Below are 15,685 nucleotides of genomic sequence, written 5' to 3' on the forward strand. Positions count from 1 at the left end.
GGGACGGCTGGGTCACCCTGATTCGAGAGCCGACCCCTGGGGGTCCCGGGCCTGCGGGGTTTAGTGGTGGGTGGCAGGTTCTGATGGGGAGGCCTTGCTCGTGAGCAAGGGCCTTAGTGATGTTTTCGATGTGGACGACGGCATTTAGAGCCAGACTGACTGCGTTCAAACCCCAGCCCCGGAGGGGGCGGCTCTGTTTCCAGAGCCTGGTTGCTTATCTGGAACATGAGGGCCCCTCAACAGCTGCTGGGGGTGAGGCCGGCACACGCCTGCCGGCCACTGCCCGGCTGCTGCCACCGCGGACGGGTGCTTTGCAGATGCCACACGCTGTCCTGGGCCAAGCATCTCGGGGCCCGTGTCCCGTGCCCACTCCTGCACCCCGGCTTTGCAACCCCTCCCCTGGGACACCCCACCCCCCTGCACCTCCCCCCTCCCCTACACACCCCACCCCTGCACCTCCCTCCTCGCCTACACCCCCCCCCCCCGCATCTCCCCGCTGGCGCCCCCACCCACCTTCTTCTCCTCATGGACCACGTAGTAGATGAAAAGGATGCTGTCCCGAACCCCATCGTGGCCCGTGAACTGTTCCAGGGCCACACGGACATCCACCCACTTGTGGGGTTTCCAGTCGCACCACCACTGCAGGGCCCCCGTCTTCACCCACACCGACTGCAGCACAGCGGGACGGTGGGACAGGTCACAGGCAGGCCCTGGGGCGCCACACTCCGGCCCAGTCCCCGGCACCCCGGGGCCACTCTGCTCCCTTCACTGCCACACTGGGGGCTCCTGCCCGGCCCTCCTGGCTACCCCCCTTCACCCTAAGGACAGAAGTGACGCCATCAGACACCGCCAGGCCCTGAGCCAGCGAATTCTATGATTCTCAAACAGTCTGTGGGATCGGCACTGTTACCCCATGCTCTGGATAGGGAACCTGAGGCCCGGGAGGTTCTGTGCCTGGCCTGATGTCAGAGAGAGTCAGCGGCAAAGCCGGGACCCACGCCACCCGAGACGCAGCCAGGTCCTCTGTGCCTACAATGCAGTGGGGCCCGCACGGAGTTCTTGAGGGCAAGTGAATCAACAAACGGGCTCATTGCTTCATCTTTGATTCTACACGGGCCTGGAGGGGACGGCTTCACATCCAAGATGGACAGACAGAAGGATGGCTGCATCCATCTGTGTCCCTCCCACCTACCTCAGGGCTGGCATGCAGCAGGTGCTCAATGAATGTGTGCTGGAAAAAGTGCACCCGGGCACTGCCCACCTGCTCCACGGCCTGCTCGTAGTGTCGGAAGTTCTCCAGCTCCCGCTTGGTCCTTTCTGTGAGCTGCTGGAAGATCTGCTTCCGCCAGGCGGCGGTCTGGGCCGGCGTGATGGACAGCGAGAGCATCTGCATGGAGGCGGACAGGCCTGCGGGCCGGTCGGAGCCTCAGGGCTGGGCAGCAGGCCAGGCCTCTCTGCTCTGTTTTTCACCAGCCCTTTCTTTCTAGAAAGCTACCATCTCTGTAACATGTCCCGTGAGCCCTCCCTCCCATCATTCACCCTGATGGGAAAGTTGATGTCCCCCAGGTCAGCCTAGAATGGCCACCACTGCTGGGACAGGGGGAGGGAAGGGGCTCCAGGCCCACGCTCTTCCTCCTGACAGCCTGGACTGGTCTTGGAAGGCTCCAGAAAGATGGGCTGAGCACGGTGGGGGCATCAGGCCTGCCCCACCTCCCCTGGGGCACCCTCTGGGGCGCTGGGCCGCTGCCCTTACCCGAGTGGACGGTGAACCATTTGAGTGTGGTGTGGGCCTCCACGGCACAGCCTCCTCCGGACACCCAGGCCCACAGCGCGTGGCAGTTGGTGCTGTCGGGCTCCTCCAGGCCCAGCGGGAGAAGTGCCAGTGAGGAGAGGTTGGTGGCCTCGGGAAAGTCGGCGGCCGCATGGCTGGGCCCTTTCTTGGGCTCCTTCAGGTCGATGTTGGTCCAGGGCAGCTCGGCCGGGGCGGAGGCAGGGCCGGCGACCTCCACGTCATGCTCAGGGTCAGGCCCCGGTCTCTTGGCTTCCGAGTCGCTTGGCACACGGGACTCACCACCACCCCTCACCTCGTCGCCAAAGAAGCAGCCGGCGCTGGAAGGAGAGGGGCAGACCCATGATTCCCTCGGGGAAGGACCATGCGCTGTGTGACCCCTGGCCAAGTCATGGCCTCTCTGTGCCACACACACCAGTACCTGCTCCCCAGGGAGCTGGAACCCCTGGGAACTTTTTTTTTTTTTTTTAATTTTTGGCTGCGTTGGGTCTTCGTTGCTGCATGTGGGCTTTCTCTAGTTGTGGCGAGCGGGGGCTACTCTTCGTTGCGGCATGTGGGCTTCTCATTGCGGTGGCTTCTCTTGTTGCACAGCATGGGCTCTAGGTGTGTGGGCTTCAGTAGCTGTGGCATGAGGGCTCAGTAGTTGTGGCTCGCAGGCTCTAGAGCATGGCTCAGTAGTTGTGGCGCACGGGCTTAGTTGCTCCACGGCATGTGGGATCTTCCCGGACAAGGGCTCAAACCCGTGTCCCCTGCGTTGGCAGGTGGGTTCTTAACCACTGCGCCACCAGGGAAGTCCCACCCTCAGGAACTCTGAAAGGTCCCCAGGCCACACCCAGACCAACCAAATCAATGTTAGGTGGAGATCTGGCAGTATTATTAGTTTTTATCGTAAAATACATGTGATGTAAAATGTACCATTTACAATGTTGTGCAACCACTACCAATTTCCAGAACCTTCTCATCTCATCATAGAAACCCTGTACCCATTAAGGAGTCACTCTCTAGCCTCCTCTTTTCCCCCAACCTCCTGGCAACCACGAATTCGCTTTCTGTCTCCATGGATTCGCCTGTTCTGGACACTTCATATAAACGGCATCGTACGGCATGTGACCTTTTGTGACTCGCTGCTGTCAATTAGTGTAAGATGTCAAGAGTCATCCGTGCTGTAGCATGTGTCAACACTTCATTCCCTTGTATTGCTAAATAATATTCCGTTGCATGGATAACACTATGTTTTATTCATCCATTGATGGACATTTGAATTGTTTCCATGTTTCAGCTATTGTGAATAGTGCTTCTTTAATATTCATGTACAAATTTTTGTTTGAACATGTTTTCGGTTCTTCTGCGTATCTATCTAGGAGTGAATTTGCTGGGTCCTATGGTGACTCTATCTTTAACTTCTTGAGGAACTGCCAGACTGTTTTCCAAAGTGGCTGCCCCACTTTACACCCCACCAGCAGTGCAGGGGAGTTCTAATTTCTCCACATCTTGTCAACACTTGTTACTGTCTCCCTTTTTGATTACAGCTATTCTGGTGGGTGTGAAGTGGTATCTCATGTGGATTTTTTTTTTTTTTAATGTGGTTTTCTTTGCATTTCCCTCATGTCCCACGACGTTGAACATCTTTTCCTGTGCTTGTTGGCCACTCGTATATCTACTTTGGAGAAATGTCTATTCAAGTCCTTTGCTCTTCTGAGTTGAGTTGTTTTATTTTTTTGTTTTTGAGTTGTAAGAGCCCTTTATGTATTCTAGATAACAGACCTTGTTAAATATATGATTTGCCACTATTTTCTCCCATTCTGTGGATTGTCTTTTCATTTTCTTATAGTGTCCGTTGATGCACAAAATTTTAAAATTTTGATGAAGTCTGATTTATGTTTTCTTTAGTTTCTTGTGCTTTGGGTGTCATATTTAAGAAGCCACTGCCAGTATATGTATAGCTGATTCACTTTGTTATAAAGCAGAAACTAACACACCATTGTAAAGCGATTATACTCCAATAAAGATGTTAAAATATATATATATATTTATATATAAAAAGAAGCCACTGCCAAGCCCAAGGTCATGAAGATCTGGCGTCAGTGGTTCTGGAAATTCTCAGCTGATCCCAATGTGCTGCTCCCTTTGAGAACGACCAGCTGAAGAGCCTAAACTCTCAGGTGAATGTGAGCAAACCCTGCCTGGCCAGCCTCCGGGCATCTCTAGGCTGACGGTGCAGCTGAGCGCTGACCACCAAGCTGGGGGAGCAGAGGGTGTGGACCAGCGTCTGAGGGGGGCCCAAGCTGCAATCGGACGGCAGCCGGCTGCAGAGTGCTGTGCCGAGGGCCCTGGGCCCCATGACCGGGCAGGTGAGCGCTGGTGGCGCCCCCAGCTGAGACGCTAAGTCACCTGCCTGCGTTCTAAGGGCCAGTGGGCAGGGCTGGGATGGGTCCACACGCTCTAACCCCAGGGCTCTCAAGGCGTGGTCCCCAGAACTGCAGCAGGAGCACACCTGGGACCTTGCAAGACATGCAAAATCTCAAAAAAGTAGCTCTGGGGGCGGGGCGTGGAGATCCTCGGGAACGAGTTCTCCAGGTGATTCTGGTGCATGTCTTAATTCAGGGCCTCTTCTCCAGGCTAGAAACCCTCCATCTTCTTCTCTGCCTTCCTTTAACACAGGGGCCTGAGCATCCTCCCGCAAAGAAGGCTTTTGTCTCCCAGACCTTGAGGCTTCAGGACCAACAGGCCAGCCCTGCTCTGGGACAGCCCCCAGCCCCTACATGGGAGGACATCCTGGCCTCGCCCAGCTGCCCTCTCCCGCCTCCCGCGTGCTGCCCCCGACCTCGGGCCGAGCAGGACCCCAGGCACAGGAAGGGAGAAGGCCACACAGCCGCGGCTCTCGTGGGTCGGGACCTGCTTTTCTCCCGCCTGGGGTGAGGCCGGGCAGCAGCCTCCTCCGACACGGCCCCCCACCCCGGACCGACCCTGCGGAGCCCCACCGCCTGATCACCTGAGGAGGCTGGACAAGCTGCCCGCGTGTGAGCCGTCACACTCCCGGCCGGCGACGATGGCCTTCCACGTCTTCCCGCTGAGCTCGCTCTGGGTGACGCCGTGACGGAAGTACAAGGCCCGGTCCGCCCAGCCGATGCCCCAGACCTGGAACAGAGAGAGGTGCTGCTGCGGGGGGTGGGGGTGGACCTGGAACAGAGAGAGGTGCCGCTGCGGGGCGGGGGGGGGGGGGGGGGAGCGGGTGCCCGGTCCGCCCAGCTGATGCCCCAGACCTGGAACAGACAGAGGTGCTGCTGTGGGGGGGGGGAGAGGCGGGTGCAGACTGGGGCTCCCTTCCCCTGGGGGCGTGGGGGGAGCCCCCCGGTCTGGAGGACACGCCTGCAAATGCAGGCAGGGGGTGGGGGGGTGCGCCTGTGTGGGTGGGCTGCGAAGGGGCTGGGGTGGCCGAGAGCTGAGTCCAGGACTCAGATGCAGGAAGCGGAGCCCCGAAGGGGCTGGGGGAGGGTGCGGCTCCGAGGTCAGGAGGAGCAGGGACCCAGCCTAGCTCCCCGACCTCAGGCAGACTTGGGCCTTTGGGACAACAGCGTCCAGGGGAGGTGCTGGTGCCGGTAGGCACTGTGCGGGGACAGGAAGTCCACCCATGTCCCCAGCTTCCCTGTGGCCTTGGTGGGAAGGGAGCTGTTCCCCAAGTGAACCCAGAGGATGGTCCTGGTCCTTTTAAAGATGCAAAATAACCTCCTTGATTCTGACCTCAGTTTTATGGGGAAGGTGGCCGGGTGGGCGCTGAGGAAGGAAAGTGTGCTGGGCGGCTGAGGGGCCCAGGGGAGGGGCCTGGGAGCAGCCCCTTGGGAGCCCTGGCCTTGGGGGTGCCTGAAGGCGGAGCCGTGGCCCCAGGTGGCCTTGCTGTGGGAGGGGGGGCCTACGGCATCTCTGTCACTTGGTTATCGCACGTGGCCTCCGTGCTCAGGCCCATGGGCACCAGCTGGCACCCCCTTGCCCCTGCCCTTGCGTGCCCAGCTCACCTGGGCAGGTGAGGAGTGTGTGCAGACACAGGAAAGGCCAGCCCCCCCGCCCCCAGGAAGAGCTTTCAGAGCATCGGGAAAGGCATCACCTTCACACCCTAAGTCTTAAAACTAGCCAAACCACATTATCCACCAGAAAGAGGCTGCGATAGGAACCATGCAGGTGATGTTTAAAAGATGCTGCTCTTACAAAGTTGGAAGATGTTTTGTCCTGTACTCAGTGATCTGATTTCGCCCTGAAATTTCTCAACAAAACTTTCCAGTCTCCAGGATGAATGTCCCTCCCCAGATCCGTGCTCGCTACCACTGCTCTGAGGGTCCTCGGGGGTGTGACCCAGGACAGTGGGGGCTCCAGGACTTGGGGGAAAGCAGCCCCCTCGGGTGCCCTCGCGGGCCTGGAGTGGGCAGAGGTTCTGGGATGCCCTCCGGTACCAGCCTCATGAGCATGCCCAGTGGAAAGGGATGGCGGGAAGCATGGGGGGCCCCATTCTGATTCCTCTGCCGCCCCCCACCCCCACCCCTGGGGACCAAGGCTCCGGACCACACACACCTGGTCGTTTAGCCCCACGTTCACCATCATCATTTCTCCAACCATCTCGATCCAGCTCGTGCCGCAGGGGTTGTGAGAGTTGACGCCTCTTCGGAACCAAACCTGGGAAAGTCAGAAATAAACACACCTCCCTGGAGGGCCACTGAAATAGAAGGGGTTTTTTTTCAAGGCCTGGGAAAACAAATGAATAATTTGGTCCTTTGGTTCAGGCCACAGATGAGCACAGCACATTGTGCAGAAAGGATGCCCCTGACGTGGGGTTAGAAAAAGATCACGGAAGCAATGCGAAATCAGCTTACTTCACTGGACTTGCCTCTGATAAAGTCAAAATGACAAGCTCTGGATAGAGAAGAGGGGAGGCATTCATTTAGCTGAGGGCTTCAGAAAATTAGCTTCTGATTATTTGAAATGTTACAGCCTGTTGCACAGTAAATACAGTCATTCTGCACTTTGTACAGGGGTGCAGGCAACGTTGGGGGGGGTCACCAAACATCTTGGAGATCACCAGTGACGTCAACAACAGAATACGCACGGTGCCTGGCTGACACTGGATTTGTTCCAAAGGGTGTGGACCACTCTCACGAGAACAAAAAACCACACAACCCTCAATGTTAAACAGAGCCATTGGACCCAGCCCCCAGGGACCCCGTCCTACCTTACGGTCCTTGGTGACGGCCCAGACGACACCGACTCCTGCGGAGACGTGCAGGATCCCGTTTTCAGACGTGGGAGGCTCCACCACAGACCACGAACTTCCTACCCGGCCCCAGAAGACAGTGCAGGTGGCCCCCATCACTGGGAGCTCCCGGGAGAAGGTGGGCGGCCCCGCCCTCCTCTCCTCCGCAAGGTGCAGGGCTGCCCACCTTTGGGATTGTTCCTGTTGATTCCTTCCCGGACCAAGGCCTGTCCCTCCCAGAGCGACACCCACAGCAGGTCGTGGGGCCCACAGCTGATCTGAACCGCCTCCCCCGGGGTGTCCACCAGGGACCACGACGAGCCTTCGGGGTTGGGGTGGCTGACGTCCTCTCTGTACCACACCTGGGTGGAGAGAGAAACCCATGGGGAGGGTCAGGCAGGGTCAGGCCGGGGCTCTGTGGCCGGGTTGGCTGCCCGAGCTTGGCTGCATTTGCATCAGCCCATGCACAGCCCAAGCATGGGGTCTCCAGGGGACCGGGGGTCTCCAGGGGACTGGGGACCGGGGTCTCCAGGGGACTGGGGACCAGGGTGCCGGGACTGTCCAGATCTCGCTCACCCTGCCCCCACTGCCATCGGGATTCTCGACCAGGTTAGATGACTCCCCCACCCCTGCTAAAAAATGCAACACTGACACCTGGATTTTGGCAGTCCTAGGGGACAGACCTCTTCTGTCGTCTGCTTCACTTGTGAGAACTCCAGCCCCAGCCCGGGTGTCCTGCGCCCCCTAGTGGCACAATGCCCTCAGGACACCTGTCTCTAGGGGAAGCCAGGGGCCCCAGCGGCTGGATGAGGAAACCCCCAAGCCCCCTTCATAGGAATGTCTAAAACGTCCACTTCTTTTTCTCCTTAACCTTAAGACAGGGAGCATAATCAAATATTTAAGACTGAGCCACCCGCTCCTATTGCCCAAACTGGCTGATTTCATCTGGAGGGGGCAGCACATCGCTGCGTGGTCCATGAGGCCTCCCAACCCTGTCACCTTGCCCTTTTTTTTCTTTTTAAAATTCTTTATTAGTTAGTGGGATTTATTACTCATACTAATTTTATTTGTAAACTTTAAATTCTATGCTATCTGAACAGACTGCCTTAACACTTGTGAATTATGTGACATGATCTCACTTATAATAATGAATAAAACATTTTCAATGATTTAGCACAGACAGAATTTTCCAAAGACAAAAGAGACAATAGACTGGTTATAAGCCTCCACCATGATCACCATCACTCACAAATGCGTGTGCTATGGGCCCTGTTTGCACGTGATGGTTTGCTGGGTGCTGCTTCGAACACCTTATCCAGTGAATAAATCAGCAGCTGGATCAACTGCCTTCCTGCACTGCAGAACCCGGTCTTGGCAGCCCCGCTTCTGCTACCTGCTGGTTTGGGCCCAACTGTCTGCCCGGCTCCTCCGGGAGCCCCGGGTCCTGGTTTCACCTTTTACGGACCACAGGAGTGATGCAGGGCAGCGCTGGCTCACACCTGGTGCTGTTCTCAAACCCGTTCTCCCCTCTCTTTGCATCCAGGTGGCGTGGCCCCTCGATGGGGGCTCTGTCCCCGGCCAGCTCCCCACCACCCTTCAGTGTGGCTCAGAGAAAACTACTACGGGTTGACCTAAGCCCAGACCAAGCAGGACCTGAAGGTAAGCCTGATAAAAGCCTGCTGTGGCTGCTCCAAAGCCAATCAGAGAACTTTGGTCCATTTGTGTTAAGGGTACTGAACGGTCACGAAGTACGCTCTACAGCCGCAGCCGAAGTGTTGGGTCACCTGCACCCAGGCCCATCCGTGCCACTGTCACTGTTTCTGTCAGCAGTGGGTTTTATTCCTTTGCTTAGTTCACAAGCTCCCCGAGAAAAGAATCTCCTCTCCTCCCACCCACACAGCTACCTCCACCCACCCATCCCAACAGCCATCCATCCATCCACCCACCTATCCACTCATCAATATGCTTATCCACCAAGCCACTTGCTCATCCATCCATCTATCCATCTCCCGGTGCATTCATCCACATAACCGTCCATCCATTTATCCATCCACCCACACACACCCACACGCACACATCTATACCCCTATCCATCCATCTACTTATTCATCCATCCTCCTACCCACCCACCCATCCACAATACTACTGGAGACCAGCATGTGGGAGGCAGCACAAGGCAGTGGGCAGGGAGCTGAGATTCTATCTGAGGAGCCAGTATTGATGCCCTCTGAGCCCAGGGTGGACACTCATCAGTGCTCCAGGGGCTCAGAGGAGGGACAGGCCAGGAGCAGCCATGCGGTGGGAGGTCAGAGGCTTCTGGGAGGAACAGGACCCTGTGGGTCCCCAGGACAGCAGGATTCACAGGAGGGGGACTCTGTGGGGACCCCAGTAACAGGCTGACCACTCAGGGCAGCCCCAGCTGCGGGGACAGGAGGCGAGGAGAGGGTCCCGAGGAGAGCCCTCCTCCCTCCTCCACCTCTGGGAGGTCAGTGGACGACAGCTTCTCTCCTGCCCGCTCCCTGCGGCCGGCCTCCTTCAGCCGCCTCCCATGCCAGGCCGGGGGGGGGCGGGGGCACAGGCCTCACCTTCCCCTGCAGAGACACGGCCCACACGGACAGGCGGCCCACGGGCTCGTCTGTGATCTCCCAACCCCCCACAGAGATGTCGCTGAAGGGGTCAGGCAACCGCTGGGGGTCATCCTCCGACGGGATCTGAAATGAGGAGGTGTGAGGCAGCAGCGGTCAGTGCCTGTGGCACCTGGGCCAGGAGGTGGCCCTGCTCCCCGCCTGGTGGACACCTGGACGTGCACACTCCCACCCCTGGCTTCCCCTCCGGCCCTCAGCACGCTGCCTTCCGTCCTCCAGCTCGGCCCCAGCGGACTTCGCAGGGCCGGCAGCATCAGGATGGAGGGTTCCCAGCCCTGGGCCCCCTCTGACCTGTCCTCCCCCTGTTGGCCGCCAGGCCTGGGCTGCTGTCCCCAAGGAGTCACTCCTGCCCCTGCTCTGCAGTGGCCTGACCGCTGTGGCTCCCTCCCCCCATCACAGAACACGGCCCTGCAGTGAAGGCCTCCCGTGACACTGGCCGTCACCTTGCTCCCAGGCTGCTCCCAGCCCCAGGGCCAGGCAGGCTGGGCTGGCAGCCCCACCTCGCGGCGTGGACCCTGCAGAGGGGTCAGGCGAGGGCCTGTGGCCTACCTCTCGTTTGAGGCCACGTAGGACCCCAATACAGGCCTTGCGTCCCTAAGCTGGTTTTTGTGGGTCACTGGAAAAATACAAGAGCCGGAGCGGCTCCCACGCGGGATGGGGGGCAGGGGAGGAAGACGTGCACAGACTGAGCCTGAGTCTGGGACAGGGCAGCCTGGAGACCAGGTCAAGACAATTCTGTGCCGTCCGGGGCCACGGTCTGGCCCGGCTCCCCGACCAGCCATCTCCCAAACGAGGGCCGCCCAGGGCCACAGCCTTCCGAACAGGAGAGCAGGAAAGGCCAGGCCCCGGGGCGGGCATGGCGTCCCCAGAGCAGGGCAGGGAGGGTGGGGCTGAGGGCCACGTGACCCTCCCCACTACAGGGCTGCGCTCTGGGCCCCGCCCCCGGCCCCCGGCCACACGCGGGACCCCGGACCTTGGCCCAGGTGTCCCGGGACTTGTATCTCCTGTACCGGGTCCACCGCCGGCGCCGCACACAGGAGTTCCACTTCTTGTCCCTCGTGTACGTGGCGGGGAAGTCAATGGCATATGTCCACCCCTGCAATACCAAGATGGGGGGAGGGGCCATAAAGCTCTCGAGGAAGGACGTGAAAGAGCTGGGGAAGGGGGAGCAGGATGGAGGAGGGGTGGAGAAGCAGCAGCGCGGCCCGAAGCATCGTCCCCATGGATCCCGTCCGGCAAGCGGGGAGCACGCGGGGCCCAGGCTGAGGTCTGATGCCACGGGGTGCTGGGGATAGCACTGGGGGGACGGGCCGAGCCCAAGGCGCTCCCTCCCCTCAGGGGAGCCCCGGCGGGACCCAAGTGCACCTACCCCTTTCTCTGTGGGTTCCCCTCCAAAATTCTCATCCACGTACCAGTCCGACTCCCACTCCCAATGCGGCGAGGGCAGCGCCACCCCATCCAGCGGCCGGTGCTGGAGCCCACTCACGTCACTCCACGGCCAGCGGTCACTCGGCAGGAGCGTCTCACAGAAGCCGCCCACGGGGTTCCAGCGCTGGGGGCCGGAGGCAGAGACCAGCCTTAAGCCTGGTGGCCAGGGCCTCTCCGAGGCCAGTGGGGACCTCCTCTCATCTCCAGGGCGGGAAGGGAGCAGAGGGCCTGGCTCTGCATCGTAAGCCCGCAGCCCAGTCCGGTCCCAAACGGCAGAGGACCTGACGCGCCGAGCAGTGGGGGACACGACCGTCCTGGGCTCCTGGAACCCGGCCAGAGCCCCGTGCCTGTGCGGACCCGGCCAGCTGCCTGGATAGGGACCCACAGGGTCTCTGGCCTCAATGACTCGGATGCTGCAGCACTCGGATCTCAGCAGAATGAAGGCGGTGAAGGCGGGAACAGGCCAGGAGCCTGGGGTGCGGGGGCCCTTACCTCCCGGCAGAGCGACCAGCCCAGCAAGCCCGCCGCTCGGGACCCCACCTGATTCTCATAGGCCTCCTCCCGGCAGCGGATGGGGACGTCGCTGGCGCCCACGTGCACGTACACCTGGTTGTCGCAGGCGATGCCCCAGCAGCACGGCGCGGCCGCACTGACCCGCTTGAACTCCAGCTGGGCGTCCCTGCACAGCTCCCAGTGCCGCCCGGCCGTGGACAGCGTGAACACCCTCCCGAAGAGATCCACCGCCCACAGCTCTGAGCTGGGCATGGCCGCGGCGCTGCGGGAAAACAGCGGCGGGAGGGCGAGGGTCAGCACCCACAGCCGCTCCCGGCCCGGGGCCAGCCGGGCCAGGCAGGAAGCCCGGGCCATGACCATCTCCTGCCGCAGGGGGCTGAAAGGCCCCCCGCAAAGCAGGGGCAGAGCCCAGCTGCAGTCCAGGGCCCTTTTCTCTTCTCTGCCTTTCGCCCTTCTCGTGATGGGGATTTTTTTTCAAACACACAAAAAAGTCCAGAGGACAAAACGTGTAACATCCGAATACCCACTGCCCCCAATTTAATGAATGTTATTATTATCTGGTCATAGTTCATTCAGATCTTTCTTGTCTAAAGAATAAGTGAAAAGTTGTAGATTTAATGAATCCCAAACCTACATGCGTCCTGCTGCCTCCCTGGGAGGCCTCTGCCCCACAGTGGAGAGGGACCCCCTCGTGCTGGTCCCCCTGTGACCTTCCTCTGTGCGTTCGTGGGGCGTCCCCACAGGCCCGGCACCGCCCCCCCCCATCCCCCGAGCGCCCTGTATGGTCGCGCAAGAGCTCTGTGGCTGTGTGCGTGGCAGGGATGGGAGGGGACTGTCTCTACCCTCCTTGTGTGACCACCTTCCTCTCTTCCCCGACCCCTCTCCTGCCATTCTCCACTCCGGTTCCTTCTTCTCTCCTCTTCCTTTCTTATTTGCGGGGGGTGGGCAGAGTCACGGCTATGCTCTACCGCTGACCCTCCCAACCCCAGGGCTGACAGTGCTGCTGGGACGTAACTCCTAGAGGCGTGGCAGGGCCGCGTGGCCAGGCCCACGGCAGCAAAACAGAGCAGCTGGAAGAGGGCAGTGCAGGGAATCCCAGTGAGCAGTTCAGCCGGACAGGGCGGCTCCCACATCCAAGACCCATCACTGCCCCAGGGCGAGACACGGCTTGTCTGGTTCGGAAACCAGAGCTACGGGGAGATAGAGCCTGGGCGCCTCGAGGCCGGAGCCAGGCTATTCTGCTCCCGAGACCTGCCAGGGGCACCAGGGCGCTTCAGAAAGCGTGACGACTGGAATGACAACACGGACGATGGAACCCGTCTGGAAACAGGAGCATCTGCTACGAGCAATGAGGCTCTTTCGGAAAAAAGTGTGTCTTACAAACACCGGAGAAGAAAGAGCGCGGGCGGGGAAGGAAGTGACTGAAGGATAAAGAACAGGAAGCAGGGAAGTGGAGCAGGCGCCAGCTTTGGGAAACACCCAGAACAGGAAGTGGAGGAAGACGACGGGGGTGGGGGGTGGGGAGCCTGACTGGCAGAGTGGAGGAGCTTGATCCCTCCACCCGGGGCCCCAACGCCCAGGTCAAACACACGGGAAGTCAGGACGCTAGCCTTCTGAAGCCATTTGAAAACTGGCATCTGTATCCGGGTGCCTGAGATGGGACCCCTGGAAGCCCCCAGATGCCCCTCCACTCCTCCCTGGGCAGGCCTGAGGGTCCACTCTCCCCCCTGCAGCATCTACGCCGTGACTAAGAGTGACCAGAACCACGCCGGACCCACACCATCCCGGCCCCACCACTTTCTAGCATGAACAAAAGCCCACTACTGACTAACCTCTCTGTGCCTCGATTTCCTAATCTGTAAAAGGAAGAAAGGAAGACTAACCCAGTTATGTGGCTGTTGTGAGAACTGAATGAGATAACACAGGCACAGAGCTACAATAAAGAGCCCAGTACCCAGCAAGAACTCAATGAGTGTTACTGAAATCATTTTATTACTTGCCATTTGCTCTCACAAGCTGCCACTTATCTTCTATCTCTTAAAAACAAAAAACTCAAAGCCCTTTCTGGTCAGCCTGAGTCTTCGGCCTCTTCATTTCCTCTGCATCTCCCAGTGCGCTCTGCACAAAGTGGGTGTTTGTTCAAAGTTATGGAAAATCACCGCCACCTACATTCACCACACCACCACTCCCTGAGCTAAGAGACGGAAATATGGCTCCAGGGAAGCTGAATGTCACCAGTTACTTAAGGTTAAAAGTAAGGTACTAGGAGGTGGATAGATATGTGATAAAGCAAGAATGGCAAACTGTCAATAGTAGAATCTAGGTGGTGGGTGTGTGGGTGTTTACTGTATAATTCTTTCAACTTGGCTGTATGTTTGACAATCCTTATCATAAATTGTTGGGGGAAAAAAGTAAGATTTTTACATGGGGGGAGGCGTGATGTCGGTTCCCATGGTGACATTTTAATATAAATACAGTCTTCAAAGGTATTTCTTGGCTCACAGGTCACTGTACAAGTAGCCAGTTAAGTCAGGCTCAGTCTGCATGTTGAGCTCAATGAATGGTGATGTTGAACTTGGATACACTTTCCTCCAGAGAAATGACTAAGCAGATAGATGTACTTTCAGCCTTCTGGGCAACTACCAGAAGACTCTACTGCAGAGAAAAGATGGGGGGGTTATGTTTGCAAATTCCCTTTGGTGTGGAAATCCCGGTACCCGTCACTTCCCACCTAAAGATGACACGAGGTGGACATCCTTGGTCAGCCTCACCTCCTTTCCATGCCAGCCAGGATGTAGTCCCAAGATCTCCCAGGCCACTTCCTGGCTGTGAGGTGATGGGGTAACCTGTCCAGGGACATGGGGTCACTGGATCAGAGGACTCTTGAATGGGAGGTTGGAGCACTAAGCTGCACGATTCTGGGATCCTGGGATCTCTCTGTTTTCTAGGGGTGGAGTGAGGGAGGCAACATCTTCCGAGAAAGCAACCTCCAATTCACCAAGAACTTCTGCACAATGAATTCCAGGTGGACCTTCAGTCATTCTTCTCAGTAGGCCTGCTCACCACCCGCAGAGTCATCTACCTTTCTGCTCGGGTTAATTAACAGATCCCTTCATAGATGTAAAGGTACCCAAGGGAAGGTGGGGGTTGAGGGAGTAGCGTGGGGTGCGGTACAGGGAGGGACACCGTCCCAAGGGAGTGCCTAAAGCATTTACTTCCCAGGCCACCTTAGGACTGCTTCCTGCCCAAGATTTCCTGCGGGTTTTTTTTATTATTATTATTACACCCTGTCACACCCACCCCCTGAACAAACAGAGAAAACCCTGGCTACTAAAGCAGCTCACTGCCTACCAGTTGTGGGAGCTGCTGAAAGGCGACATCAGGGTCTAAAGAGGTGGGGGAAAACAGCGGGACATGCACGCTAGTTGAGTCCTTCCATTCCCACAGGGAAGGAGGTGCCCTGAGCCGCCAGCTCTGAAGATGAACCCCCGGCTCCCATCATCTGGGCGGTCGGCCTGGTTTCGTTCAGGTTCCGTGCCCTTGGGCGCCAGGTGGGTCCCCTGCCCGGCCACCAGTAGCATCTCAGCGCCGGGCCCTTACCATCTGCCTGAGCTAATCCCACGCCAAGCAGCTTTGCTCTCACCACTGCCCAGAGGAGGGACAGACGGGCTCCTCGCAGCTCGATCCTCTACACCCGCCAATCACTTCCCAAGTCACTCCAGCGCAAAGGCTGGTGGGGGTGTCACGTTCAGGGGTCGGGGTGGGGGTCCGGGGACGGCGACCCGCCGGGTGTGCAGGAAAGAGCACTGGCACAGCCCCTTCCCACCTCGCCGCGCGTGGGGCAAACGCTGCTGCTGCCTCCGCCGCCCCAACCTGTCCGGAGGGGCGGGGGCGCCCGTCCCACCTCCCGGCCGCCGCTGCACTCACCTGGGCCGGCGCCCGGAGGGCGGGGTCGCGGCGATTGCGCCTCTGAGGCCGGCAGAGCGAGCAGGCTCTCCCCCGGGGCCGGCGAGCCTGTGGGCAGGAAGCGGCAGCCAGGCCCGCGCCCATTGGCCGGCCTCGCAATAACGC

At 59.0% G+C, this 15,685-nt stretch overlaps 1 protein-coding gene across 7 annotated transcripts in view; it reads right to left on the reverse strand.

Annotated features, from left to right (window-relative positions):
- TECPR1 (tectonin beta-propeller repeat containing 1) overlaps nt 1–15,648 on the reverse strand; it is a 27,244-nt gene extending 11,596 nt beyond the window's left edge. For 2 of the 7 annotated variants that reach the window (XR_016387740.1, XM_089895648.1), the window contains exons 1-12: nt 14,386–15,320; nt 11,642–11,876; nt 11,043–11,225; nt 10,647–10,769; nt 9,614–9,739; nt 7,216–7,390; nt 7,008–7,108; nt 6,353–6,454; nt 4,782–4,927; nt 1,754–2,109; nt 1,262–1,407; nt 514–669 (exon numbers count right to left, since the gene is read on the reverse strand). Coding sequence is in view for 6 of the 7 variants with exons in the window: in XM_089895648.1 (XP_089751774.1) it covers nt 514–669; nt 1,262–1,407; nt 1,754–2,109; nt 4,782–4,927; nt 6,353–6,454; nt 7,008–7,108; nt 7,216–7,390; nt 9,614–9,739; nt 10,647–10,769; nt 11,043–11,225; nt 11,642–11,876; nt 14,386–14,474 (1,938 nt within the window). In the remaining variant the exon portion in view is untranslated. Of the gene's footprint in view, nt 1–513; nt 670–1,192; nt 1,408–1,753; nt 2,110–4,781; nt 4,928–6,352; nt 6,455–7,007; nt 7,109–7,215; nt 7,391–9,613; nt 9,740–10,646; nt 10,770–11,042; nt 11,226–11,641; nt 11,877–14,385; nt 15,321–15,541 lie in introns of those variants that run through there. The other 5 variants (XM_089895650.1, XM_022587739.3, XM_022587734.3 and 2 more) reach the window with 5 other exon arrangements.
- Between the last annotated feature and the right edge of the window lie 37 nt (nt 15,649–15,685).

The sequence above is a fragment of the Delphinapterus leucas genome, chromosome 15 (genome assembly GCF_059928025.1).
Source record: "Delphinapterus leucas isolate spDelLeu-1000000601 "Yukka" chromosome 15, BTC_Dleu_Yukka2, whole genome shotgun sequence".
Classification (NCBI taxonomy): Eukaryota; Metazoa; Chordata; class Mammalia; order Artiodactyla; family Monodontidae; genus Delphinapterus; species Delphinapterus leucas.